This window comes from Mobula hypostoma, chromosome 7, assembly GCF_963921235.1.
Source record: "Mobula hypostoma chromosome 7, sMobHyp1.1, whole genome shotgun sequence".
NCBI lineage: Eukaryota > Metazoa > Chordata > Chondrichthyes > Myliobatiformes > Myliobatidae > Mobula > Mobula hypostoma.
Genome location: NC_086103.1, coordinates 164,006,561 through 164,034,286, shown reverse-complemented (window position 1 = coordinate 164,034,286; position 27,726 = coordinate 164,006,561). Strand labels below are relative to the sequence as shown.

The following is a 27,726-nucleotide window of genomic DNA, read 5'->3' as shown; positions in this document are numbered from 1 at the left end:
TGGTGATCTAACCAGTCGTAAGTGAAATGGACACTGCAATTCTACTGAACTGAAGAATTATGCCTCACCTGCAAGCAGGATTTTTTTCTTCTGAAGCTCCTTTGATTTCTTGGCTGTATTTAAACTGTGGATATGGTATCTGCCCCAGTGGTTTCTGTGTGTGGTAGGAATCCAATCCAAAGCTGAACTGGGTCTCAAAGGGCTCCTGGTATCTAAGGAATGGACCTGAGCTGTGTTGTTGCTCCAGGCTGGCCTCTTAATTGGAATATCAATAGCAACACTGCAGTAAAGCAAATAAAGCTATTTGTAAAATATGTTTCTAAGTACAGAAAAAAATTAGATGCTGTTATGAAGAGAATAATGCTGATTGGCAGGTTAGCTAAAATTTGTCATAGTCATAGTCATACTTTATTAATCCCGGTGGAAATTAGAAAATATAAGGCGTATTAACCTGATGTGCAAGCGCATTCCTTTGGTAAATATTAATTACTTCAGCAAGATATCTGTATAAACACAGCACTAAGTTGCACTACCCTTTGAAAGCAGTTCTTGTATTGCCTGGATTTTAAAGGTGTTATTCCCAATACTGAAGAGCTTTGAGGTTAATGGCTCCAATTGATTCTACAAAGGGCTTACAAAACAGAAAGAGAACAAACTTGTGTTTACATTATCCCCTTCATAACTTCAAAATGTTCCAAATTATTTTAGCAATTCTAAACAGGCTTAAAAAACATAAAAGCATAAGAGATAAGCACGGGAGTAGGTCAATGGTCTTGGCTGAACCTCTATTTCAATGTCCTGTTCCCGCAGTACCTCCCGATCATTTGATTAATTTAACACTCAGAAATCTATCATGGCAAAGGAATAAATAGTCAACGTTTCAGGCCAAGACCCTTCATTGGGGTCCTAATGAATGTTCTTGGCCCGAAACATTAACTGCTTATTCCTTTCCATAAATGCTGCCAGACCCGCTGAGTTCCTCCAGCATTTTGTGTGTGTTACTTTGGATTTCCAGCATCTGCAGAATCTCTTGTGCTTGTGAAATCTAACACCCTCTATTTTGAATAAACTCACTGAGCCTTCCATTGTCGAAAATTCCTAAAATTCACTGTCCTCTGAGAGAAAAAAATTACTCCCCCTTTCAAACCTAAATGTCCTAACCCCTTATTCCAACACTGTGATCTCTGGTCCTAGATTTCTCAGCCAATGGGAATACCATTGAAGCATCCAGCAAGTTGAACCTTTAGTGTGTTTCAATGAGATCTCATAATATTCTTCTAAACTGTAGGGAATACTATCCCAGTCAAATCAATCACTCCACAAACTGCAAATTCCCCAAGCCTGGAACCAGTCTTGTATTTTTCCACTGCTCTCAATCTATGGCAAAACTGCTTTTTCTTGAGTAGCAAATCAAAACTATATGCAGTACTCTGGATGTGGTCTCAACAAGGTCCCGTGCAATAAGACTTGCCTGATCAATGGAATGGGATTCTTTAGATGCACAGTATGCGGCTCGATGTCTCAACAAAAAAAAGTAAAAATCATTTCCCTCCTTGCTTTTGGAGCCGAGTTTGAATTTATGCCCAGTCTCCTCACTGACAAGAATACAGCAACTTAGATAATGACTTACAGAATAACACAAACAAAAATGCTGGAGGAACTCAGAAGGCCAAGCAGCATCTATGGAAAAAAGTACAGTTGACGTTTCGGGCTGAAACCCTTCGGCAGGAAAGGAAAAAACAGATGAAATTGGGGGAGGGGAGGGAGAAACACAAGGTGAAAGGTGAAACCGGGGGGGGAGGGGTGAAATAAAGTGCTGGGAAGCTGATTGGTAAAAGAGATACAGGGCTGGAGAAGGGGGAATCTGATAGGAGAGGACAGAAGGCCATGGAAGAAAGGGAAGGGGGAGAAGCACCAGAGGGAGGCAATGGGCTGGTAAGGAGATAAGATGAGCGAGAGAAATGGGAATGGAGAATGATAAAGGAGAGTGGGGGGTGATGCATTACTGGAAGTTCGAGAAATCGATGTTCATGCCATCAGGTTGTAGGCTACCCAGACGGAACATAACGTGTTGCTCCTCCAACCTGAGTGTGGCCTCATTGCAACAGTAGAGGAGGCCATGGACTGACTTGTTAGAATGGGAATGCAAAATGGAATTAAAATGGGTGGTCACTGGGAGATCCCACTTTCTCTGGTGGACACCAATCCGGTCTCCCAATCTGCACTGGGTCTCACCAATATACAGGAGGCCACACTGGGAGCACCAGATGCAGTAGATGACCCCAACAGACTTACAGGTGAAGTGTTGCTCCACCTGGAAGAATTGTTTAGGGCCCTGAATGGTAGTGAGGGAGGAGGTGTAGGGGCAGGTGTAGCACTTGTTCCACTTGCGAGGATAAGTACCATGAGGGAGATCAGTGGGGAGGGACGAATGGACAAGAAAGTCCTGTAGGGAGCAATCCCTGCAGAAAGCAGAAGTGGGGGAGGGGGTGGGAGGGAAAGATCTGCTTGGTGATGGGATCCCACTGGAGATAGTGGAAGTTACGGACAATTATGTGCTGGATACAGAGGCTAGCAGGGTGGCGGGAGGGTGGGATGAGGGCAGACATACGCGAAATAGAAATGATGTGGTTGAGGGCAGCATTGCTGGTGAAGGAAGGGAAGCCCCTTTCTTTGAAGAAGGAGGACATCTCCTTAGTTCTGGAATGAAAAGCTTCATCCTGAGAGCAGATGTAGTGGAGATGGAGGAATTGAGAGAAGGGGATGACATTTTCACAAGTAATAGGGTGGAAAGAAGTATAGTCCGGGTAGATGTGAGAGTCAGAGGATTTATAATAGACATCAATAGATAAGCTGTCTTCAGAGATAGAGACAGAGAGATCGAGATGCCCGGTCTACTGAGTTCCTCCAGCATTTTGTGTGTATTGCTTGGATTTCCAGCATCAGCAGATTTTCTGTTGTTCACATTCACCACTTCTGTAGGCAGCTTGTTCCACATTTCCACCACCCTCTGAGTGAAGAAGATTCCCCCTCATGTTTGCCTTCAACATTTCATATTTCACCTTTAAACCATGAACCTCAGGTTCTAGTCTTCATTGGATGTGTCCTCTGCAGCTTTTTCATTCAAAAATGTATCTGTTTGGATTCGGACATGGCAAAGTTATTTAACAGTATGATACAGCGAGGCACTGTGTTAAAGTAGACAGGTGACAACACAGTGTTGGGCCACCGGCTCATTTGTCTAATCCTAAATCTAACTCTTTACTTTGGAGAACACGTCAACACCTAAATGCCATGGTAATTCACCATATCAATAACTCTGTTATACTTGTGATATTTTTAAAGATTCTTGGGCTTACAAGAGAAATTATTATCCTTCAGTTGCTTACTTACTGCCCATTACACCGCCGGCGTTTAGGGCAACAATGAAGGTCCTCCATCTCTGGTGGTGTTCAGGGCTTCCTTCATCACGTCAGTAGCTTCCTCTCAGTTCGCACTACTGTCAGTCATGCAAGTCCTGGGTGGAGTCTTGGGAATACTGTCACACTCAGATGCAGAAGGATTCTTCATTGCTGTTTCCGTAAAAGTTCTGTTTGACCAGTCAGGGTTGTTAGCCCTGAGCTGAACCCCCAACCTGGAGGACCAGTGGACCACTTTTAGTCTGGCCTCTGCCCTTTGACCTGTATGGCATAGGTGACCCTACCAAGAGCCAAAGCATAAGGCCCTGACTCCAGCCAACATAGGTCTCTGGATCATTGAAGCACGCAAGCCTCCAAACCCAATGATAAGGTTGCAGTCCTCTTGGAGGATCATTCAATCGACCATGACGAATTATTTATAGACGTATCCATTTCTAGTCAACACTAAATGTTCCTGTTAGCTTTCCTTGTTTCCTTGTCAATATTCTACTGCTGTTGTTCCAATTTGTCCATGTAAACACCCCACATAGTGCATTTTTATAAGACAGATTCTGGACCTCACAATCGTCCTTCTTACGATTTTACATCTTATTGTTAACCTGTAATGCAGTTTCTCTGTAGCTGCTATGCTTTATTCCGCGCTCTACTATTGCGTTACCTTGTTCAACCTCAATGCACTGTGATAATGAATTGGCCTGCAGGAAGAGTAGGGAAGGCAAGGCAAGGTTTTCACAGCTTCTCAGCACATATGACAATAATAAACCAATTCTAAATCATTTGCTTTCAATCCTATGTGTCTTACAAAGCAGAAAGTACTTCACCTTAGATAAAGGTATTGATTCACTGTTTTTTAAACTTTAGTTCAGTTTATATACTATTAATGTTATTGTAGTCTAATTTTTAAAAATCCTTCTCGTCATCTTTCTGCGTATTATCAGTCTCCTGCCCTGTGCCCGAATTCAATATTGCCTGTAGCTGCCTCAGAGCAGGATTTAATTGGCACTGTGCTTTCTCCTCTACATTACTACACTGTTTCTCTTATCCAAGGTCAACCCTAACCTCTCAGGAGATGAAGGGTCATGATTAAGGGTCTCAGCCCGAAACGTCAACTCATTATTCCTTTCAATTGATGTAGCCTGACCTGCTGAGTCCCTCCAGCATTTTGTGTGCGTTGCTCTGGATTTCCAGCAGCTGCAGAATCTCCTGTGCTTATGCTCAGGAGGTCCTCCAACATTCCTCCACACCCTTGTCCAGGCTCCATTCCTCCCTCTCTCCACCTCATTCTTCCCTAGAGCTCCAACATACCAAGTTCCAGCCAATTGTACAAAACAGATTCCAATAGAGTTAGTGACCTTACCAGGACCAAACAAGAAAATAAGTTGACTCATAAACACAAGGGATTCTGGAGACGTTGGAATTCTTGAGCAACACACATAAAGTGCTGGGTGAACTCAGCAGGTCAGGCAGCATCTATGGAGGGAGATGAACAGTCGACATTTCGGGCCAAGACCCTTCATCAGGTATCACCCTCCCTGATGAAAGGTGTCGAGCTGAAACACTGACTCTTCATTTCCCTCCATAGATGCTGCCTGACCCGCTGAGTTCATTCAGCACTTCGCGTGCATTGAATAAATTGACTGTCTGAAGTAATTTTGGCAGACAATTAATAGCAGGGCAATAATGATAACCACAGGACAGTAAACATTAAACGCCATTGTTACGATGCTGAAAAGATTCAAGCCCAACATAATGAACGTACTTGTTGTTTGGTCTGGATCCTTCACTGTTATGATACCAGTCCAGCATTATGCACTCTGCATGAAGTTTTTCCACCTTCTCCAAATCTTCCTTTCCCTTCTCAATCTCCTTCTTCAGTAGGCAGATATCTTCACTCTGAGGATTTCAAATAAATATATTTACTTTAACAAGCACTGTTGCTGGCTGAAACAAGATTCAAACTCATCAGTAAAATGAAGAACAGTACTAAATTCACAGATTTAAAGATTCAAAGTACATTTGTTATCGAAGTGTGCATACAAAACACGACTCTGAGATTCGTCCCTCCCGCGAGCAGCCACGAAACAAAGAAACACTATGGAACCCGCTCAAGGAGGCATCAAACACCCAACACATTAAAAAAGAACAAATTGCTCCAACAGCAGAAAGAGAGCGAACAACACACAGAATATCAAAGATCAAACCAGGAGTCCAGGAGTATTCAATTTAGTTCAGTTCACTGCCACGCTGCTAGCCCTCTTTGAGTTCAAAGTTCAAAGTAGATTCATTAGTTACGTAAGTAGTATATGTCACCAAATACCACCCTGAGATTCATTTTATTGCAGGCATTCACGACAGAAAAATAAATGCAATAGAATTGATGAAAAACTACACATAAAAACTGGCAAGGAACTAATGTGCGAAAGAAGACAAACTGCAAGTACAAAAACAACAAATAATAAATAAATATTAACAACAGGCCACCCCTAATTAATGGACAAAACAAGTTCTGTCATGCACAGGGACAAATATATGTCACACTTTTGAATTTAATATTATCAATGCTTGTTCAGCGCTATCTATTGGTCAGGTGATTCGTAATTTTGTCATTAGCTGAAATTAAATAAATACCTCCTTAAACAGCAATCCTAGGAAATATATCAAAAGATTTAATCCATATACAGTTTGCGTATCCCTTATCCAAAATTCCAAAATCCAAAGAACTCGGAAATGCAGAATTTTTTTGAGCGCTGGCATGATGTCACAAATGGAAAATTCCACAAGGCGATGGGAAGCTTCCCAGACAACGTGCAGGTGTCTGCGCATCACAGGCAGCTCTGAAAAGTGACCTCACATATGTAATGAACAGAAGTTAATGAAAAATAGAAAAACACTGCATGAAGCAGAAAATGGAGATCTTGACCGTTTATTAAAAGAATGGATTCATCAACGTCAGAGTGAACATATACCTCAACAATATGCTGAGCAAGGAACATGCAAAGATCTATCATCACAACGAACTGAAAATCAAAAATAATTGTGAATATTCAGCAAGCTGGTTGCAGAAATTTAAGAAAAAGCACAGCATCAGATTTTTTTTTATTTAAAAAATTTTAAAGATAGAGTATCCATCTGCTGATCATTTGCAAATTCATTAATGAGTTTGCAAAGATCGTCACTAATAAAAATCTAACACCAGAACAAGTCTACAATGCTGATTGTTTCTATACCTTACATAAAATCTAAAACAAAGTTAAATACAAATACAGTGGATTGTAGACTTATAATGAAGTCACAGCATTGCAGGTGGAGATTGAAAGCCTGCCATTGTTTGTTGTTGTTCAACCACTGATTCAGGTATTATCCCAATGCTGCTGTGCTGTTTTTGTTACTCTGCACACATTATATTTATTATATATTCATCATATTGATGGCATGTAATAACTTTTACTGTTAACTATATACGTGTGATGAACAAGTGAAAGACAAAGACTGCTTACCAGTAGCACATACATAAATTCAGAGTCAGAAATTATCCCAAACTATCTCATTATATATTCCAAAATCTGAAAAAATCCAAAACCCAAAACGCTTCCACCCCAAGCATTTTGGGTAAGGGGTACTCAACCTGTAAATAGTGTTTTGACTTCTCTTCTGGAGATATTTCGTCAAATAAAACAATCGTCATTCTAAAAAACTACGTACTTCATATACCAGGGTGTGGCGCGTGGCAAGTGGTTAGGGCGTTGGGCTCACGATCTGAAGGTCTCGGCCGAGGCAGCGTGTTGTGTCCTTGAGCAAGGCACTTAACCACACGCTGCTCCAGTCCACCCAGCTGAAAATGGGTACCAGCGAAATGCTGGGGGTTAACCTCGCGATAGACTGGTGTCCTATCCAGGGGGGAGTCTCGTACTCTCAATCGCTTCACGCCACAGAAACCGACATAAGCACCGGCCTGATGGGCCACAAGGCTCGGGACAGACTTTAACTTTAGCTTAATACCAGGGGCTGCATGTTTAAATTCAAGCCTTTTTTTTAATACAGACATGCAAATTATTTAGTAACACTGTTAACAAAGCAAATTCACTGTTCCCCATTAACAGCTTGAATTCACACAGGCCTTAAGAAAAGTACTGTAAAACAGAACTCTATCACTTTGGATATATCATAATGACAATGACGATGAAAAATGTCAATAAGTCCTCTGTGGATCTAATGCCTGCAGAGATTATATTACTGGATAAGTAAACCATGAACATGGACTGCTAATCTTCTTGACATATGGTCATATTCAGTTGAGGTTCCAAATGAAAAATTATTTTTAAAAGCTTATAAGACGGTGAGCATGAAACTATCAGTCGAAATGCTGCCACCTTCATAAATATTCCTTGTGGAAGACGCAGCCTATCCTCACCTGGTTCAGCTTACACATGTCAATCTAAACTGCCCTTAAATGGCTCAGAAAGCTACTCAACTCAAGTACAATTAAGGATAAAGATTAAATATTGACCTTCATTATGATGCCCACGTGCGATGAAAGAATATAAGATGAAAGACTGGAGACTGCTTACCACTGCCTGCACAAAAGATCTCCTTGTTATATACCTGTGTTGCTGCACAAGAGGAAGCCTAATTTGCTTTCATTTCTGTTACATTTGCCAACCTTTGCGGTGCCGGTCAGTAATAATCTAAGAACTGAATAAGGACATCTTTGCTTTATGCAGTTTTACTGGAATGAATCAGGAGGGGTTATTTAGAATCATAGAGTCTTAGAACACAACATCATAGAAACAGGCCTTTTGGTCCATCTAGTCCATGCTAACAAGTTATTCTCCTATTCCCATTGGCCTGCTCCCCGACCATAGCCCTCCCCTTCATGTACTTATCCAAACATCTCTCATTTGTTGCAATTGAATCCTCATCTATCACTTCTGATGACAGCTTGTTCCACACTCTCATCACCTTCTGAGTGAAGAAGTTGCCCCTCAGAAACCCTTAAAGTATTTCATCTTTCTTGCTTAACCTATGACCTCTTGTTCTGGCCTCACTCAGCCCCAGTTGAAAAAGCCTGCAGTCATTAACCCTATCTATACCCTTTATAATTTTATATACTATACCACTTTCAAATCTCCCCTCACTCTCCTATGCTCCAGGGAATAAATTCCAAACCTATTCAACCTTTCCCTATAATTAAGGTCGTGGCAACATCCTTGTAAATTTTACCATAGAACCATAGAAACTACAGCACAGAAACAGGCCTTTTGGCCCTTCTTGGCTGTGCCAAACCATTTTTTGCCTAGTCCCACTGACCTGCACACGGACCATATCCCTCCATACACCTCCCATCCACGTATCTGTCCAATTTATTCTTAAATGTTAACAAAGAACCCGCATTTACCACCTCGTCTGGCAGCTCATTCCATACTCCCACCACTCTCTGTGTGAAGAAGCCCCCCCTAATGTTCCCTTTAAACTTTTCGCCCCTCACCCTTAACCCATGTCCTCTGGTTTTTTTCTCCCCTTGCCTCGGTGGAAAAAGCCTGCTTGCATTCACTCTATCTATACCCATCATAATTTTATATACCTCTATCAAATCTCCCCTTGTTCTTCTACGCTCCAGGGAATAAAGTCCTAACCTATTCAACCTTTCTCTGTAACTGAGTTTCTCAAGTCCTGGCAACAACCTTGTAAACCTTCTCTGTACTCTTTCAACCTTATTTATATCCTTCCTGTAATTTGGTGACCAAAACTGAACACAATACTCCAGATTTGGCCTCACCAATGCCTTATACAACCTCATCATAACATTCCAGCTCTTATACTCAATACTTCGATTAATAAAGGCCAATGTACCAAAAGCTCTCTTTACGACCCTATCTACCTGTGACGCCACTTCTAGGGAATTTTATATCTGTATTCCCAGATCCCTCTGTTCCACTGCACTCCTCAGTGCCTTACCATTAACCCTGTATGTTCTACCTTGGTTTGTCCTTCCAACGTGCAATACCTCACACCTGTCTGCATTAAGCTCCATCTGCCATTTTTCAGCCCATTTTTCCAGCTGGTCCAAGTCCCTCTGCAGGCTCTGAAAACCTTCCTCGCTGTCTACTACACCTCCAATCTTTGTATCATCAGCAAATTTGCTGATACAATTTCCCACATTATCATCCAGATCATTGAAATAGATGACAAATAACAATGGACCCAGCACTGATCCCTGTGGCACACCACTAGTCACAGGCCTCCACTCGGAGAAGCAATTCTCTACTACCACTCTTTGGCTTCTTCCATTGAGCCAATGTCTGATCCAATTTACCACCTCTCCATGTATACCTAGCAACTGAATTTTCCTAACTAACCTCCCATGCGAGACCTTGTCAAAGGCCTTACTGAAGCCCATGTAGACAATATCCACTGCCTTCCCTTCATCCACTTTCCTGGTAACCTCCTCGAAAAACTCCAATAGATTGGTCAAACATGACCTGCCACGCACAAAGCCATGTTGACTCTCCCTAATAAGTCCCAGTCTATCCAAATGCTTGTAGATTCTGTCTCTTAGTACTCCCTCCAATAACTTACCTACTACCGACGTTAAACTTACCAGCCTATAATTTCCCGGATCACTTTTCGATCCTTTTTTAAACAACAGAACAACATGAGCCACTCTCCAATCCTCCGGCACCTCACCTGTAGACAGCGACATTTTAAATATTTCTGCCAGGGCCCCTGCAATTTCAGCATTATTCTCCTTCAAGGTCCGAGGGAACACCCTGTCAGGTCCCGGGGATTTATCCACTTAATTTTCCTCAAGACAGCAAGGACCTCCTCCTTTTCGATCTGTTCAGTTTCTATGATCTCACTACTTGTTTCCCCTAATTCCATAGACTTCATGCCAGTTTCCTTAGTAAATACAGACGCAAAAAACCTATTTAAGATCTCCCCCATTTCCTTTGGTTCCGCACATAGGTGACCACTCTGATCTTCAAGAGGACCAATTTTATCCCTTACAATCCTTTTGCTCTTAATATACCTGTAAAAGCTCTTTGGATTATCCTTCACTTTGACTGCCAATGCAACCTCATGTCTTGTTTTAGCACTCCTGATTTCTTTCTTAAGTATTTTTTTGCACTTCGTATACTCCTCAAGCACCTTATTTACTCCCTGCTTCCTATACATGTCATACAACTCCCTCTTCTTCTTTATCAGAGTTGCAATATCCCTTGAGAACCAAGGTTCCTTATTCCTATTCACTTTGCTCTGTATTTTTTCAACCTTATTGATATCTTTTCCTTTAGGTAGGTAACAAAAACTGTACACAATACTGCAAATAAGCAATTTCAATAGATTTAACATACATTGCATGAAACTAGGCAATAAACACTAATATTCACACTAAGTCATGATGAAGGGTCTCGGCCTGAAGTGTCGACTGTTTACTCTTTTCCACAGATGCTGCCTGGCTTGCTGAGTTCTTCCAGCATTTGTGTGTGTTGCTCTGGATTTTCAGCATCTGCAGATCTTCTCATGTGTGTAATGAAGCCCAATAACAAAGTAATACGAATTGTCGAACCCAATCCACACTTTCTCAGCCATTGTGTTAAACAAATGGAGAGTCTCTCAAGTGTAATTCCTATTTAGCAGGCTTTAGTCAGGAAGGCCAAATCACGCAGGCAACCTTGTTTTGTCTCACACTGGCGGAACACCAAAGCAAAATATTGCAAGCACAGATATCTGAAATAAAACTATAATGATGGAAGCACTTGGCAGGTCAGTGGAAAGCAGACATCCCACCTCTCCCGGCAGTTCCGGGAGTCTCCCACATATTGATAGTGGCTCCCTGATGCCCGCAAATTATATACAATATCCTGGAAATCGATTTTTTTTTGAGAGAGAGCGCGAGAGCAAGAGCGAGAAAGAGAGAGCGTGAGAGAGCACCAGAGAGAGTGCGAGAGAGAGAGCGAGAGACAGCGCGCCATGGCAGAGTGTTTCAAAAAAAGAAAATACAAAACGTATTTCACCCCAGACTACACTAAAGTGTACCCCTTCCTAATAGGGGTCAAAAATAATGACAGTGTTGTTCGCTGCTCTGTTTGCAACAGTGACTTTTCTATTGCCCATGGTGGGTTAAGACTGTAAAAGGTATGTTGAGGTGAGTTTAACAGGTGTCATTCGTTCATTAGCATAGCTAACGTTATTTAGACTAGCTGGCCAGCTGCTAAGGAGCTACTCTATTGCAGACATCCCACCTCTCCCGGAAGTTCCGGGAGTCTTCCGCAAATTGATGGTGCTACCCCACTGAAATGTGTTTTTGCGGGGTGGGATGTCTGGGAAAGAAAAATGTGTTTCCCTCCACACCCCTTACACCTTTCTGCAAGTTGAAGGACGCCTTGCAGGGTCGGCGAGTCTGGGGACAGAGGTCAGCAGGTCCAGGGCCGATACCTGGAGGCCAGAAGGTGGCCTCTCCTTGGTTTGGAGGCCTGAGATGGACAGGTCTAGAGGTTAGGATATCCCAACCTGATAGGAGAGTGGGGGGTGGGGAGTGGTGTTGTTTAGGGAGAGGTTTATTTTGCTGTTGTTGTGTCTATCTTGCTGTACGTTGGCTGTAAATTGTTTTGCTGAACATTGTGCATATGCAATGAGTGCTGGGATGTGTGGTGACACGGAATGCACTTCACTGCGTGTTTCAATGTGCGTGGAACTAATAAATCTAATCTTGAAATTACATCTCTCTTTAGATGTTTGCTGTTCGGGGCAAGGGGCTTCAGCCTGTAATATTGACTGTGTCATCTCCCTAGTAACTCTGCCTGACCTGCTGAGTGCTTCCAATGTCCCGTGCTCCTGAAGTGGCCGCCTCTACATTGGTGAGACCAGTCATAAATATGGGGACTGCTTCGTTAAGCACCTCCTCTCCATCCGCCAAAAGGGGGAGCTTCCCAGTGGCCAAACATTTTAATTCCCATTCCCATTCTGACGTGCAAGTCCATGGCCTCCACTTGTGTCACAATGAGGCCAGCCTCAGGGTGGATGAGTAACACTTTATATTCTGTCTGGGTTGCCTCCAACCTTATGGCGTGAATGTCGATTTCTCCTTCCAGTAAAAAAATTCCGTCACCTTCCCCTCTTCTTTTGTACCCCACTTTGGCTGCTTACCTCTTCTCACCTGCCTATCACCCCCTCCTGGGTCCCCTCCTCCTTCCCTTTCTCCTCTTCTATCAGAGTCCTTCCTCTCCAGCCCGTTATCTTTCCTGCCTACCTGGCTTAACCTATCACCTTCTGGCTATCCTCCTTCCCCTCCTCCCACCTTCTTATTCTGTCTTCTTCCCCCTTTCTCTCCAGTCCTGAAGATGAGTCTCAGCCCAAAACGTCGACTGTTTATTCATTTCTATAGGTGCTGCCTGACTTGCTGACTTCCTCCAGCACTTTGTGTGTATTGCTGTGGGTTTCCAGCATCATATGGTGTGCAAGTTTCTGAGTGACCACATCGGCTGTTGGCAGCATCTGGCCTTTTTTTTTTAGCACAAAATGAACCCAGCACTGTTTCTCTGGTGCCTCGCTCACCCGAACAACACAATGGTTGTACCGATCAGACCCGATGGGCCAAATGGCCTAATTCTGCTGGTATGTCTCATGGTTTATGGCTCACATCCCCAGAATTCATCTGCCTGACAAATTCAACCATGATGCTCAAAATCACCATTTGCACTGCTCACTCACAACACAAACAGTGTTTATTAACTGAGAAGGTTCAAACTGAACATTTCTGACAGAGGTAGATGGGTCTATCCTACTTGTGTGCTAGCTAGTGTTCCTCCCCTTCTCCCCACCTTCTTATTCCAGCATCTGCCCCTTTCCTGCAGTCAGAAACATCGTCTGTTTATTCTCCTCCATAGACGCTGCCTGACCTGCCGAGTTCCTCCAGCGTATTGTGTGTGTGTGTGTCTGTCTGTCTGTCTGTGTGTGTATGTGTGTGTGCGTGTGTGTGTGTGTGTGTGTGTGTGTCTGTCTGTGTCTCTGTGTGTGTGTCTGTGTGTGTGTGTGTGTGTATGCATGTGTCTGTGTGTGTGTATGTGTGTGTGTCTGTGTGTCTGTGTATGTGTGTCTGTGTGTGTGTGTGTGCGCGCGCACGCATGTGTGTGTGTGTCTGTGTATGCATGTGTCTGTGTGTGTGTATGTGTGTGTGTCTGTCTGTCTGTGTGTGTGTGTCTGTGTGTGTGTGTATGCATGTGTCTGTGTGTGTGTGCCTGTGTGTATCTGTGTCTGTGTGTGTGTGTGTCTGTGTGTGTGTGTGTGTGTGTGTGTGTGTGCATGTGTGTCTGTATGTGTGTCTGTGTCTGTGTGTTCCTATATGTGTGCATGTCTGTGTATGTGTGTGTGTCTGTTGTTCTACCCTGCCACTGTACAGAGAATGTTTTATTGCTCAATTTAACCTTGTGGACCAACCCAAACCAGAATGCTAGTTACCACTCCCTGGCTAATTTCAAAAACTCCTCCCTACCCCCACCCCCAAACTCCAACTGCCCAACAATGTCAATCAACCAGAAATTCCAGAAGAACCCTTGCAGAAAGAGAAGTGGTCAACGTTCACCAAATCAGCAATCAGTAACGTAACCAGAACATGGTCAAAACTTGTTCCATCTTTCCTCACAGCTCTGAATTTGAAGTGGAGTGGGGGTGGTCACACCTGAACAAAACATTCACTCTGTCGGCTTCTGGGGAGAGTTAGCAAGGGGTGTGTGGAGACTTTGGTGATGGGGAATGGATGAGTCCTCTCAGAAAAGCAGGGCACTGAGTGATGTTTTAATAAGAAGCTGCTTCCTGAGGTCAGAACTATAAGGAAGTGTGCCACAGACACAAGAAGGCCAATCTGTGCAAGGATGCCTTCCACCTAAACCAAAGAAACATTCTTGCAGGGAGGTTTGCTCATGCTCCTTGGAAGGGTTTGGACTACAGTGTTGTGGCAGGCAGTAGTGGGAAATGGAGCAGTGGGCCAGCTGCTGGAGTGAATGAGGAGAAGGTAGAGTTGAAGTCTTGTAGGTCCAGTAGCTAAAGCAGGCATGGCCAGGATAACGAACACGGCAGCAGTGAAGATCTGAACTGCATTTATTTTAATGTAAGGTGTATAATGGGTAAGGCAGATGAGCACACAGCCTGAATTAGTACAGGGAGGTACAGTGTTGTGGCCATTACAGAAACTTGAATGAGAGAAGGAAAACCTGGCAGTTTAATAATCCAAATACAGATGTTTCAGATAAGACAGAGAACAAGCAAGTGGATACAGATGTTTCAAGATAAGACAGAGAACAAGGAAGTGGACATGCATTAGTAATTTGGGAGAATGTCACCGCTGCATCCTGGGGGGCTCATCCTGTGAGGCAATATTGGAATTAGGGAGAATGTCACAGCTGCACATTCTGTGAGGTAATATTGGTATAGGTCAAGATGGCATCAGCGTACAATGCTCCCTCGGTCAACAACTTCCAGATAGCCCATGAAAATGACCTTTTTTTTAACTTGTTTTACATCTGTTTTTCACCTTAAGTGTGTTTCTGGTACTGTTAGAGCCTGTGATTTACAGTTAGGAGATCAATTGAGAGATCCAGCACTCTGCTGTCTCTGAGAAGATTCCAGGAAGCCAGCACATACTAGAATGGCCTTGACATGAAGAAACTTTGAGACAGGACACGAGCCAATGTTCAACTCCATTTCACTGATTAAAGCTTCCATTAATCGCCAATTAAAGCGTCGAGGAAGGACTAAGACATTGAGGCGAATGCGGAAGGCGAGCATGAGTTCAGCGCTGACTGCCTTCCTTTTGATCACTGCCGAGGAGGAGCCTGTGAGTGGCCTATCACTGTGTGGCTCACTAAGGCAGACAGGTAGGCCTCCCTGCCTTGTGTGGTGTCTCGCTCTTTTGATGAATGTTGGTGATATCGGAGGATAATATCGTGGTTTTGCATTTATGGACTGTGGACTTTTTCAGACTATGGTTTCTATATTCTGTACTTTTTATTGCCCGTCACTTTCCTGTTTTGTTGTGCAAGGGAAGGGTGCTTGGGGATTAATGTTCTGTTCGTGTTGTTAGTTTTTTTTTGTGCAGGGGAGGGATTTTTGGGGGTTGATGTTCCTGTTCTGCTTTCTACTGGGGAGTGGGGGTTTGATGATCAGGATGCCGTTCTTTTTTGTGCGGGGGGTGGGTTTGAAGTTTCTCTCTGAACGACTTTCATGTTCTTTCTTTGTTTCCTGGCTATCTGGAGAAGACGAATTTCAGAGTTGTGTATGGATACATGCTTCGATAATAAATGAACATTTGAACCTTTGGTAGGGAATAAGGAAGATGCATTCACTAATATAAGGTTATACTATAGACCTACCAATAGTAAACAGGAGCCAAAAGAACAGATAATCATGAAAAGTTGTAAAAATTACAAAAGTTATTGTATGACTGATTTTAACTTCCCCCAGTATTGACTGAGATTCCCTTAGCACACATTTTTAACTGAGTTTTTTTTTTGAGGAGGTAACAAGGATGATTAATGAGGATAAGCAATGGATATTGTCTTCATGGCCTTCAGTAAATCATTTAACAAGGTCGCTCATAGTCAGCTGACCCAGAAGATTAAGTCACATGAGATCCATAATCAGTAGGTAAATTGGTTTCAAAATTAGTTAGGTCATAAGTAATGATAAATCAGAGATTTTCTGACTGGTGGAGTGTTACCAATGGTGTTCCAAAAGGATCAGCACTGGGACCTCTGTTGTTTGTAATATATACAGTATCAATGATTTGAGTGAAAATGTAGGTGGTCTGATTAGGATGACATGAAAATAGGTGGCATTCTGGATAGTGAGGAAGGTTGTGAAAGGATGCAACAGGTTATATGGATCGTTAAAAATGTGGGCTGAGAAATGGTAGATGGAGTTTAATCTGTACAAGTGTGAGGTGCTACATTTTAGTAAGTCAAATGCAAGAGGCAAGTATACAGTAAATAGCAGCACTATTAAAAGCATTAATGTACAGAGGGATGTTAGGTCCTGATCCATGAAAGTAACATTACAAGTATAAGGCATAGGACATACTTGCATAATTAGTCAGCGCACTAAGAATAAACGTTGGCAAGTCATGTTACAGGTCTATAAAAATTTGATTAGGCCACATTTGGGGTATTGTACACAGTTCTGATTACCATACAGGAAGAATATGAAAGCTTTGCAGAAGAGGTTCACCAGGATGCTGTCTGGATTGGAACGTATGACCCATAAGAAGAGATTCGACAAACTTTAATTGTTTTTTTCTCTGGAGCAGTGAAGATGGAAAACAACACAATAGGAGTACATTAAATTATAAGAGGCATGAATAGAGTAGAGAATAGTTTTTTCAACCCAGGTTAGAAATAGGAAGGCATAGGTTACTAAATACTAAAAGGGGGAGGGAGGGGAGATTAAAAGAGGTTTGCAAGACAATTTTTTTTTTGAAGAGAGTGGTAGGTGCACACAATGTGCTGCCAGAGAGATGGTAGTAGCAAATATGACAACAATATTTAAGAAAATTTAGGCATGTACAGGAACAGGAAGAAAATATAGTGATACTGACCACTCACACCATCAGGTTCAGGAATAGATATTACCCTACCACATCAGGCTTTTGAATTGGCGTGGATAACTTCAGCTCCGAATTGATTCCTCGACCTACAGACTCAGTGTCAAGGACTCTACAACTCATGTTTCCAGTATTATTGTTTTCTTTGCACAATTTGTCTTCTTTTGCACATTGGTTGTTTTTCCAGTCTTTTGTTTATGTATAGGTTTTCATAAATTCTATTGTATTTCTTTATTTTCCTGTGGGTCCCTGCAAGAAGAGGAATGTCAGTGTAGTGTATGGGCTCATACACGGATTACGATAATAAATTTATATTGACTTTGACTCACAGGTGAATGGGATTAGTTTAATTTGGCATCATGTTCGGTGCAGACAAGATGGGCCAAAGGGTCTATTCCTGTGCTGTAATTTTCCATGTTTCTGTTTTTTTTAATGTCCATTGTTCCTGAAACACTTTTACATTACTCTACAGAGTCCATTTACACTGGTTTGGAACTGTTGCTAATGAATTTCACATTGGTAAAAATTCATAGGAGCTTCAGGGAGATTGCTGAAAAGAGGCTGCAAAATAAACCAGTGTTTAGAAGTAAGACACAAAAAGAATCTTAGTCATCCAAGTTTACTGTAACCACACACCTGTGTCCCAAAGTATGCAAACAAGTTTTATAGTTCTGCTGAATTACGTCTCCAAACTTCATAAGTGTGAAAGGATTTGAGCATTATTTCTGATACAAGATATCCAAAAAGTGGATAAGAGCCATGTGGAAGATTTACTACAAACAAGAGAAAATCTGCAGATGCTGGAAATCAGGAAATCAAGGTGCTTCAGAAAAAATGCTGGAGGAACTCAGCAGGCCAGGCAGCGTCCGCCTGGCCTGCTGAGTTCCTCCAGCATTTTGTGTGTGTTGCTTGGAAGATTTACTGTTCGTGCTTTCAATTCATTCATTTCAGTTGCTTGAAAAGCAGATAACCTTACACCATCGAAACCAGTTTGGAATGGAGCAAGCTTGGAAACCATAAATAATTTCACATTTTTTCTTAGATATGATTTTCAAAATTCATCAGCAGTTTCACCATTCCAGTACAGCCCAATTCGAATAATACCACATTACTTTTTCAACATACAGGTCATGAGCATTCCTGATAAAGCTAGTATTTATTGCTCAAGCCGTAAATGCCTATGAACTGAGTGACTAGTCCTTTTCATGTGACAAGTAAGGGTCAACCAAATAACAGTAGGCCTGGAGTCATATGTAGCCTAGACCAGTTAAGGGAGGACATACTCTTCCATGACCTAGATAGTTTACATAGCACTTACATAACACTTTACAGTGCCAGTGATCGGGGTTCAATTCTCGTGGCTGTTTGTAAGGAGTCTGTCCATTATCCCACATGGGCTTCCTCTGGCGGTTCTCAGATTTCCTCTACTTTCCAAAGGCATAGGGTTAGTAAAGGTTAGTTAGTTGTGGGCATGCCCAGTGGGCACTGGAAGCGTGGCAACACTGTGGATGCCCGCAGCACAATCCTCGGACTTAACTGGTCGTTGATGCAAATGACGCACTTCACTGTATGTTTCAATGTATAAGTGACTCGATGTATATACTGAGCTTGAGGCTGTGAGTCTGCTCTGGCTGCTCCAGGCTTTGTGTCTATAGACTCACCTTCATTCCAAATGCTGTTTGCTTGCTCTTATTGTTTGTACTGTTAGTTTTTTAATTATTCTCCCTCTCTTTCTCCCTCTCTCTCCCCCTCTCCCTCTCTCCCTCTCCCTCCCCCTCCCCTTCCCCCTCTCCCTCTCACACACACTCTGTTGGGTGTGTGTTGGGTTTATTTTCATAGGTTCTTTTGGGTTTCTTGTTTTGCAGCTGCCAGTAAGAAGACAAATCTCAAGGGTGTACATACTTTGATAATAAATGTATTTGAACTTTGAATGAATAAAACTAATCTTTCTTTCTTGCTTTTCTATAATTCAATGGTTTTATGGTCACTGTTGCTGATTTCATATTTATTTAACAATCTTTAAGTTCCTGACCTGCCTCGATGGGATTGAAATCCTATCTCCATTTTAATAGCTCAGCAGTCTGAATGGTCGTCCAGTAACTTAACCACTGGGCCTGCATGCTCCATATGACTCAGAGCCAGATTATATCCAATTACTTTCCTGTGAAGCACCATGGGAAACTCATCAATATTAAGTGTACAAGCTGTTTTGAATGATGAGGTGTTCAGAGTATTTTGATGTACTGGAATGGCTTTTAAATATTCCTTTCCTTTTCCAAGAAGTGAAATCCCTTACCACAAACGGCGGGGGGTTTTTGGCCTCCCTCATATCACAGTTGTAGGAGTGGAATCGTCCACCAGTCTTCTCCGAAAGTTCGTATAGAAATCTGTTGGCTTCGGTGTCATCACAGTTAAATGCAATGGAATGAATAGGGACAGGCTGGGCTAGCTGCACCTGAGCAAAAATGGTTTTTGGAGGCTATTTTGGACAATTAAAAAAATCATAATTAGCTTTAATTTAAAAATAATATATTCCATCCTAATTAAGAGAGACCTCAAATCAAACCAGACTAATGTTTTTAGTAAGCCCTTCTCCATTTTTCAGCAGCAGTGTTAGACAGCAGTTCACTAAGCAAGTACGTATAAGTGCCCTGTTTAAATAGAATCAAAGCGAGATACTGCATAATACAGAAACCGGCTGAATGGCCCACACAGAACACACTAAATATCAAGCACCTATTCTTACAGAAATTATACCCTGAGTTAACACATACAAAATGCTGGAAGACTTCAGCAAGTCAGGCCGTGTGAAGGGGAATAAACAGTTATGGTTTCAGGCAAAGATCCTTCATCAGGACTAGAAAGGGAGGGGGAAGAAGCCAGAATAAGAAGGTGGGGGGGGGAGAGGAAGGAGTGCAGGCTGGTAGGTGATAGGTGTGACCAGGTGAGGGGTGGGAGGGGGAGGAGATGATGTGAGAAACTGGGAGGTGATTGGTGGAAGAGGCAAGTGGCTGAAGAAGAAGGAATTTGATAGGAGAGGAGAGTGGACCATGAGAGAAAGGGTAGGAGGAGGGGCGCCAGGGGGAGATGATGGGCAGGTGAAGAGAAGGGGCAAGACGGTAACTGTAATGAAGAATCGAAAAAGGGAGAATAGGGGAGGGAACCCATTTTAAATGTCATATTTTGTAGTGGTGACCATCAGGAAAGAATTAAAAACTCCATTTCTGACGAAGAACCCCCAATCTGAGAGGTTAATTCTTGTTTAGCTTTCCAAAGATGCTGACTCACTTTCAAGCCCTTTCTGATTTTCTTATAAACTCAAGATGTTTTCCATTGTGTTTCTCATTAGACACACGTGAAATAATCTTTTGAAACACCTTTTACCATCTATACGATAACCCCTTAATAATTCCAACACATTCAGAACAAGGAGCTCCATCTGAAAACCAGTGTTATGCCTGACTCTTTTCCTTTGTCACTGATGCTCAGCTATAAGTATACCATGTCAGAACTGCCAAGTGCCCAGGGAGTTCGCAGATCTCTGAGAATGAAGTCGGTTACACACAGGGAAGAAGCAACACACACCTGCGCAGACACAACACAAACAAGGGAGACTTTATCCCAGAAAAAAAAACCCTAAGAGATAAAGATGATAATTTTGCGATGTCATTAAAGTTAATCATAGCTCACTGGACCCAATTAACTTTGTGAGTACAGTGTTTTGCAGTCATAGCAGAACATAGAACAGGACACACAGTTTCTGGCTGAAATAGAAACAGCCAGGACGTATTGATAGGACACAGTATTGAATTTACACATCTGTTTTATTTATTTTATTGAGATAGAATGGGCTTGCCTGCTGCTGCAGACCAGGCGAGGAGACGCTGGAGGCAGTGCAGCGTGGCATCCGTGCTCGGCTGGGGCCTAGCTTCTCCCATTGGTGCTGCCCTCTGTGTTCAATCAGTGGAATGACAGGCTGGATTGCGTGCGTCTGCACACTGCCAGGAGACAGTACCATCAACTGAGGGACATACTGCTCAGGGTCTTGGACTATATATACATTTTTTTCCATGACTACGTATTTTTGCTCATTATTTTAAATGTGCTGTGTATGTGTTGCTCCTTGGCTCTAGATGAATGCTGTTTTGTTCGGCTGTATCTATGTATGGTTGAATAATAATTAAGCTTGATTTGATTTGATTGGATTCTGGCCATTCGAGCTGCACTGCCAGCAAGCCCCACTTTAACCCTAGCCCAGTGGCAGGACAATTTACAATGACCAATTAACCTACCGACCAGTACGACTTTGGACTGTGGGAGGAAACCAGAGCACCCGGAGGAAACCCACACAGTCACACAGAGAACATACAAGCTCCTTACAGAGAATGGGACACGTTCTGGAATAAGACATGGTACAAGGGGGAGAACAACTGACATATCCATAGTTGCCTTTTCCAGTCTACCTCACTCTCCACCCAGGAACCCAGAAGGAAATAACACAGGGCTAAAACTCAGCAGATTCAAGAAACAAACTCAGCACCTTCAATATTCACAATACAGGCTCTTAATTTTTATATTACACTTTTGGTATGTGAGTTTTCATTCAGGACAGGGGCTCCCAACCTTTTTATATGCTATAGACCCCTACCATTAACCAAGGGGTCCGTGGTCATCAGGTTGGGAGCCCTGCTTTAGGACCATTAGGTGAATAATTTAAACTTTAGGTGAATAATTAGGGTGAACAGGTTTTGTTACACCCCTTTGCAATTTTAAATACAGTATTTCACATGTAAACTTTTCTGAAAAAGAACTCCTTACACTTATACGAGTAAGTAAATATTTTTAAATGATTTTGTAGGTCATGTGAAAACCAGCAAAAGAAGATGAACCAAAGGCACAGTTAAACATTATGCTCTATGGAGAGTGTTAAGGGAGAAAGCAAGCAACATCAGAGAATAATGGGATATATATAGGCATTTCACTGCAGGTTTCAATATGATATACAAAGCTAATCTCTAAAGGACTTTTGCTTTGAAGCTGTTAATCACAGGAAACTTGTAACTGTGTGCAACTGTGAGATAGCAATGATAGCCATAGATTTTATTCAACTAATAAAGTGAGTTTTTCAATCTATGGGACTATACCTGATCAGGCCTTCCATCAGAGAGTAGGTAGACAGCTTCAGTGCCGGCATCGGCTAAAGCAAATCGGATAGCTCCCAGCGTGTTCGTGGAACCTCCAACCTAGAGAGAAATTTAACCCAAAACTAAAAATCTCCCTGCAGAAAAAATGACTATCACACGGAACAAAATCTGCATGAATGATTTTAGTACATAACCACAAGATGTGCTTTCTGAGAGTCCCTTATTAATCTTTTGATTACTTCTAAAAATGCTGGACAATCATCTGCATAACCACACAAAAGATCAAATAACTAGTGTATTTCTAGCATCTCAGGCTGATCTTAAGTCTTCCACAGTTCAAAGCCAAGAGCACGATCTCAGGGCAATTACTGCGTGTATTTCATCCAATAGGTAGCCATTATATTGAAGTATAAATAACATGATCTTCAATTACAGCTCCGGCAACATTATTCAGGGAATAAGCATTTTGTTCATTGTTTTTAACTGGGCATCTTTATACTTGGTTCATGTTATTGTGGATAATATGCTATTCCTCAATTACTCAGTAATGAGTGTCACTTGTTGAATAATACATGCCCATTGCTACCAAGAATAAGTGCAGTCAATTATCTAGGAATAAATTAGGAAAATGTTGCAGAATTTAAATTTGCAAATCAAATCAATCTTACCATTCCAAACAATAGAATATATTTAAGTGAGACAAGATACACCAAAGGATCTTTGGAGAGGGAGTCTAGGACCTGAGGGCACAGCCTCAGAACAGAGGAACATCCTTTTAGAACAGAGATGAGGAGAAATTTCTTCAACCAGAGGGTGGCAAATCTGTGGAATTTGTTGCCTTAGGTGGCAGTGGAGGCCAGCTCACTGGTGTATTTAAGGCGGAGGTTGATAAATTCTTGATTATTCTGGGCGTGAAAGGTTACGGGGAGAAGGCAGGGGGTTGAGAAGGAAATGGCAGAGCAGACTCAATGGGCCAAATAGCCTAATTCTGCTCCTAAGTCTTATGGTCTTATGGAGTTATGGCACAAACTGAAAATTCAATTGATACCGGTGCAAGCTAAATATAGATGTGAGGAATCAGATTAAATCTGAATTCAAGTCACCAGTAGCAAGAAATGATCTCCACTAATTAGTTGGCAATATGAAGAGAGGATCATTTGCAAGCTATCAAAATCTTGAGGAGGCTCAAGAAGGCAGTTGCTAACCTCCTTAGCAGATGGTTTGAGAACAATAGGGGCAGTATCAGGACAACAGTAAGAGAAGGAAGGATCGTCAATTATGCAGTGCTTATCAGGATACCCTATAGCACTATGTACAATCAGCAGCCACTTGAATAGGTGCCTCCTGTCCCTAATATAGTGGCCAAAGTGTGTATGTTGGTGGTCTACTGCTGCTGTAGCCCATCCGTTTCAAGGCTCGACAGGTTGTGCATGCATGAGTGCTCTTCTACACATCATTGTTGTAACACATGGTCATTTGAAATGCCATCACCTTCCCGTTGGCTCAAACCAGTCCAGCCATTCCTCTCTGATTTCTCACATTAGCAAGGCAGCTTCACCCAGAGAACTGCCACACACTGATTGGTTTTTTTTTGTTTTTCACACCATTCTCTGTACACTCTAAAGACTGTTATGCGTGAAAATCCCAGGAGATCAGCGGTTTCTGAGATAATTAAACCACTTCATCTGGCACCACCACTCATTCCATGGTCAAAGTCACTTAGATTACATTTCTTTCCCATGGTGATGTTTGGTCTGAACAACAACTGAACCTCTTGACCATGTCTGCATACTTTAATGTGTAGAGTTGCTGACACATGACTGGCTGATGAATAGATGTACAGGGGTACCTAGAAAGTTGCTACTGAGTGTGTAGTGCTTTGGAAGTAGTCGCTTATGCAGGAAATATGCAGATTTGCACACTTTAAGCTCACATAAATAGAGGTGTACAACATAAGAGGCATAGATCAGTGGATGTGAAGAGGATGCTTCTTATAGTTGGGGAGTCCAGAACTAGAGGGCACAGCCTCAGAGTACAAAGATGTCCCTTTAGAACAGAAATGAGGAGGAATTTCTTTAGCCAGAGAGTGGTGAATCTGTAGAATTCACTGCAACAGATGGCTGTGGAGGCCAAGTCGTTAGGTATATTTAAAGCAAAGATTGATAAGATCTTGATTAGTAAGGGAGACAAAGGTTAGCTGAGCTGAGAGGGATAATAAATGGTAGCATAGCAGTAGGTGCACCAGCGACCCGGGTTCAATTCCCACTGCTGTCTGTAAGGAGTTTGTATGTTCTCCCCGTGACTGTGTGGGTTTCCTCCAGGTGCTTCAGTTTCCTCCCACGTTCCAAAAGCGTACGGGTTAGTAGTTTAGCTGGTCACGTGGGTGGGCTAGTTAAGCCAGAAGGGCCTGTAGTTTGCTGTATCTCCAGATAAAAATAAATTAAATTAAACCAGCCATGATGGAATGGTGGAGCAAACGTGAAGGGCCAAGTGGTCTACTTCTGCTCCCACGTCGTGTCTTATTATCTGTGCAGTATCTGAATGGTTTTTCTCAGAGTGCTGGCTGCCTGTTTTCCTTCAGCAGATGCCCAGGTTTTCAATTCAATATTTCAAAGCTGTAGTTTGGATCCATAGCAACATGATACTTGATCTACATAGTCAGAGAGTGTGGCAGCAAGGCCTATGGCCTAACTGGTCCATACTGACCAAGTTGCCCATCTAAACTCTCACATATGACCACATTTGATCCATATCCCTCAAAATCAGGGGTTACCAATATGGGGTCCATGGACCCCTTGCTTAATGGTATTAGTCCATGGCATAAAAAAGGTTGGAAACCTCTGCTCTAAATCTTTCCTATCCATATATATGCCCAGGTGTCCTTTAAATGTTGTTACTTTGGTCCAAGCAAAGCACTGTAGAAACCAGTAAATTTCAAATTATAATGAGAAACATTTTTAAGATGTTCACTAATATATTTACCTGAAGTCCTTGGATCCAAGACCAAGCACTTTCGATATTTTTCTCAGTCACATCTGCCAACTTCTCCTGCCAAGGTTCAACTCTGGAATCAAACTTCACAAAATTGAACTTGCTCTTGTGTCTGAGCTGTTCCTGAATAACGTAAACATTCCAGTAAATACCCTTCTGAGTACAGCAGTCCATAAAAAAAAGTCACTTTATATGTTTGGAAGCATGGTCCTTAGCCTAACAGTTGTAATTATAACTCTTCCAGAACAAGGAGTTTTCAGTCTTAACTCCTAGTTTATGATATGAAGGACTTGACTTCCATGGAAAAATTGGCCATACATTATTTGGAGTTTAAGGGGATGAGAGGAGATCATTTTGAAATGTGTAAGATGTTACGGGTAATTCAGCCTGCTTCGTAACAGCTCATAGTTGCCATTGCCATGGAATCTTTCAACTGATGTTCGTAGCTACAGGTGTTGGCAAAAAGGAATTTCTAACACAAATAGTTCTATGTACCTGAAGCTGGTCTACCTGAACAGATGCTGGTGACCCTTTACCGCTGCACCATAGAGAGCATCTTAACATACTGCATCTCTGTGTGGTATCTCAGTTGTACAGCAGCTGATGGGAAAGCACTTCAGTGGGTCGTCTCTAGCGCACAGAAGATCATCGAGACACAGCTCCCAGTCCTGGAGGACACCTACAGCTCACGTTGCCTGAGGAAAACTACAAGCATCTGTAAGGACAATACACACCCATGCAATCTTCTGTTTGAACTTCTTCCATCTGGCAGACGTTATAAGATTTTCTATGCCCGCAGTTCCAGACTGAAAAATAGCTTTTTCCCCAGAGCTACAATTGCTCTGAACCAATTGATCAAGCACCATCCATAAATTTGTTATATTGCTACTTTAATACTGGTTTTATGGCTGTCGTGCATCTGAGTTGTGCTTTTGTACTGCTGGACATTGCCTGTACTGACTGGTTACTTGATTTTATTTATTGTTTATTTATCTTATTTGTTGTTTATAGCATTGAGTATGAGAGTTGCAAACTCATTTTCGCTGTATTGTTGCATGACAAATTGTACTATGCAATGACAATAAACATATTTCATTTCATTTCATTTCATTTCATGTATTCCTAGGCTGCCGCTTTAAGCATAGATTGTCAGCCACTGTTACTTCAACAATAACTGTAAGTCTATTCCTAGAAAATTAATCATCAACATCATTCAGCTCATACATTCTATACCATTGTAGTACCCCTGAAAAATGAAGCATAAACTCCATAACTTTCACACATCGGTCATTTTATGGTGAATGAGAACGGCGTGCACTGCCATTCCCCAGGCATTCTGGCAGGTATGGGCAATCCATCGTGTGCTGAAGATTGAATGCAAGCCCTTACAAGTCAATAGCAGATTCAGTGCTCCATACTATAAGAGAAAACCTTGCACACAGATTCTCAGAATTTTCAACTACCCATATTTGCATGTTTTTCAAGTGATGATCCCTTTATTTCTCAACATGAAATGATATTCACATTAAATAAATTATTTTAACTTTTTTAAAAACATATTTGAACAATTACTTATAACTAAATTGAACAGATTTCAACCTTGTCACTCACTCCCCCTCAAAAGTAGATGTTGTCCCGACATCTCCTCCCAGTGTTAGACTTGCAATCACTACTTTCCTTGTATGAAACGTTCATTGGGTTTCTAGTAGGGGCATGGTAGTTGATCTAGGAACTGAGGCACAGGTAGCCATGAAGTCATTGACGTTACACAATTATAAGGCAAGGCCTGATACTGAAGAAGTCTGCAGTCTGTTGAGACATGTGGGGGTCCCAACCCTATCGTAAGTAAAGCATTTTGGTGGTTGTCACTCTCTCTGAGGCAACTTTGAGCTCTTTGTCTTTGCTCCATCTGGTATCTGGCTTATCATTCGCTGGAGTAAATACAGGAACTGGTATTTGGTTCACACACAGGAAAATCACTGGGGTCACTTGGTTCAGATGAAGAAACAGGGACTGATAATGATTCACAGTTGGGTAAGTCATCTAGGTTACTTGGTACAGATGAAGATACAGGGACTGGTGCTGGTCCACATGCAGGAAAGCTCAACTGTTCATCCTCAGGCGTTTGTTGCTGGAAGTATTGTGAACCCTCAACCCTCATTTGCTGCTCAGCAGGTAGTGTAGGCTCTGCTTCAAAGCTATTACAGTCCTTGCTACTGTGAGGTTGGTGACATTCGACTCGGTAGTAAAATTCATTCTCAGTGTTGCTGGTTGGTTCACTCTCTTCCCTTTCCTAGTGCCCTGTTTTGGCAGACACCCTTGCTTTGTTGTGGTATCTATTTGTGGTTCAGCATCCAAAGGCAGGTGTTCACAAAGCATGAGAAGATTGTGATGTAGTTCTCTAGATCTTCCTTTTCCTTGTTCAGGTTTTACCTCATAGTCTGGCACATCTTCCCCAACTTTCCGTACAACAATATGGATGCAGTCCTCCCAATAGTTTTGGAGCTTTCCTGGGCCTCCACAGGGTGTCAGATTCTTTACTAGGACATGATTCACAGGTTGTAACTCTGTAACCCTC

General features: G+C 42.2%; 1 protein-coding gene across 4 annotated transcripts in view; it reads right to left on the bottom strand.

The window, feature by feature from the left end:
- Positions 1-27,726, bottom strand: part of LOC134349729 (von Willebrand factor A domain-containing protein 3B-like) — a 180,619-nt gene that overhangs the window by 69,153 nt on the left and 83,740 nt on the right. For all 4 annotated transcript variants that reach the window (XM_063054493.1, XM_063054494.1, XM_063054495.1 and 1 more), the window contains 5 exons: positions 25,140-25,271; positions 22,158-22,256; positions 19,310-19,492; positions 5,179-5,312; positions 69-280 (listed from right to left, as the gene is read on the bottom strand). In XM_063054493.1, the coding sequence (XP_062910563.1) occupies positions 69-280; positions 5,179-5,312; positions 19,310-19,492; positions 22,158-22,256; positions 25,140-25,271 (760 nt within the window). The remainder of the gene's footprint in view (positions 1-68; positions 281-5,178; positions 5,313-19,309; positions 19,493-22,157; positions 22,257-25,139; positions 25,272-27,726) is intronic.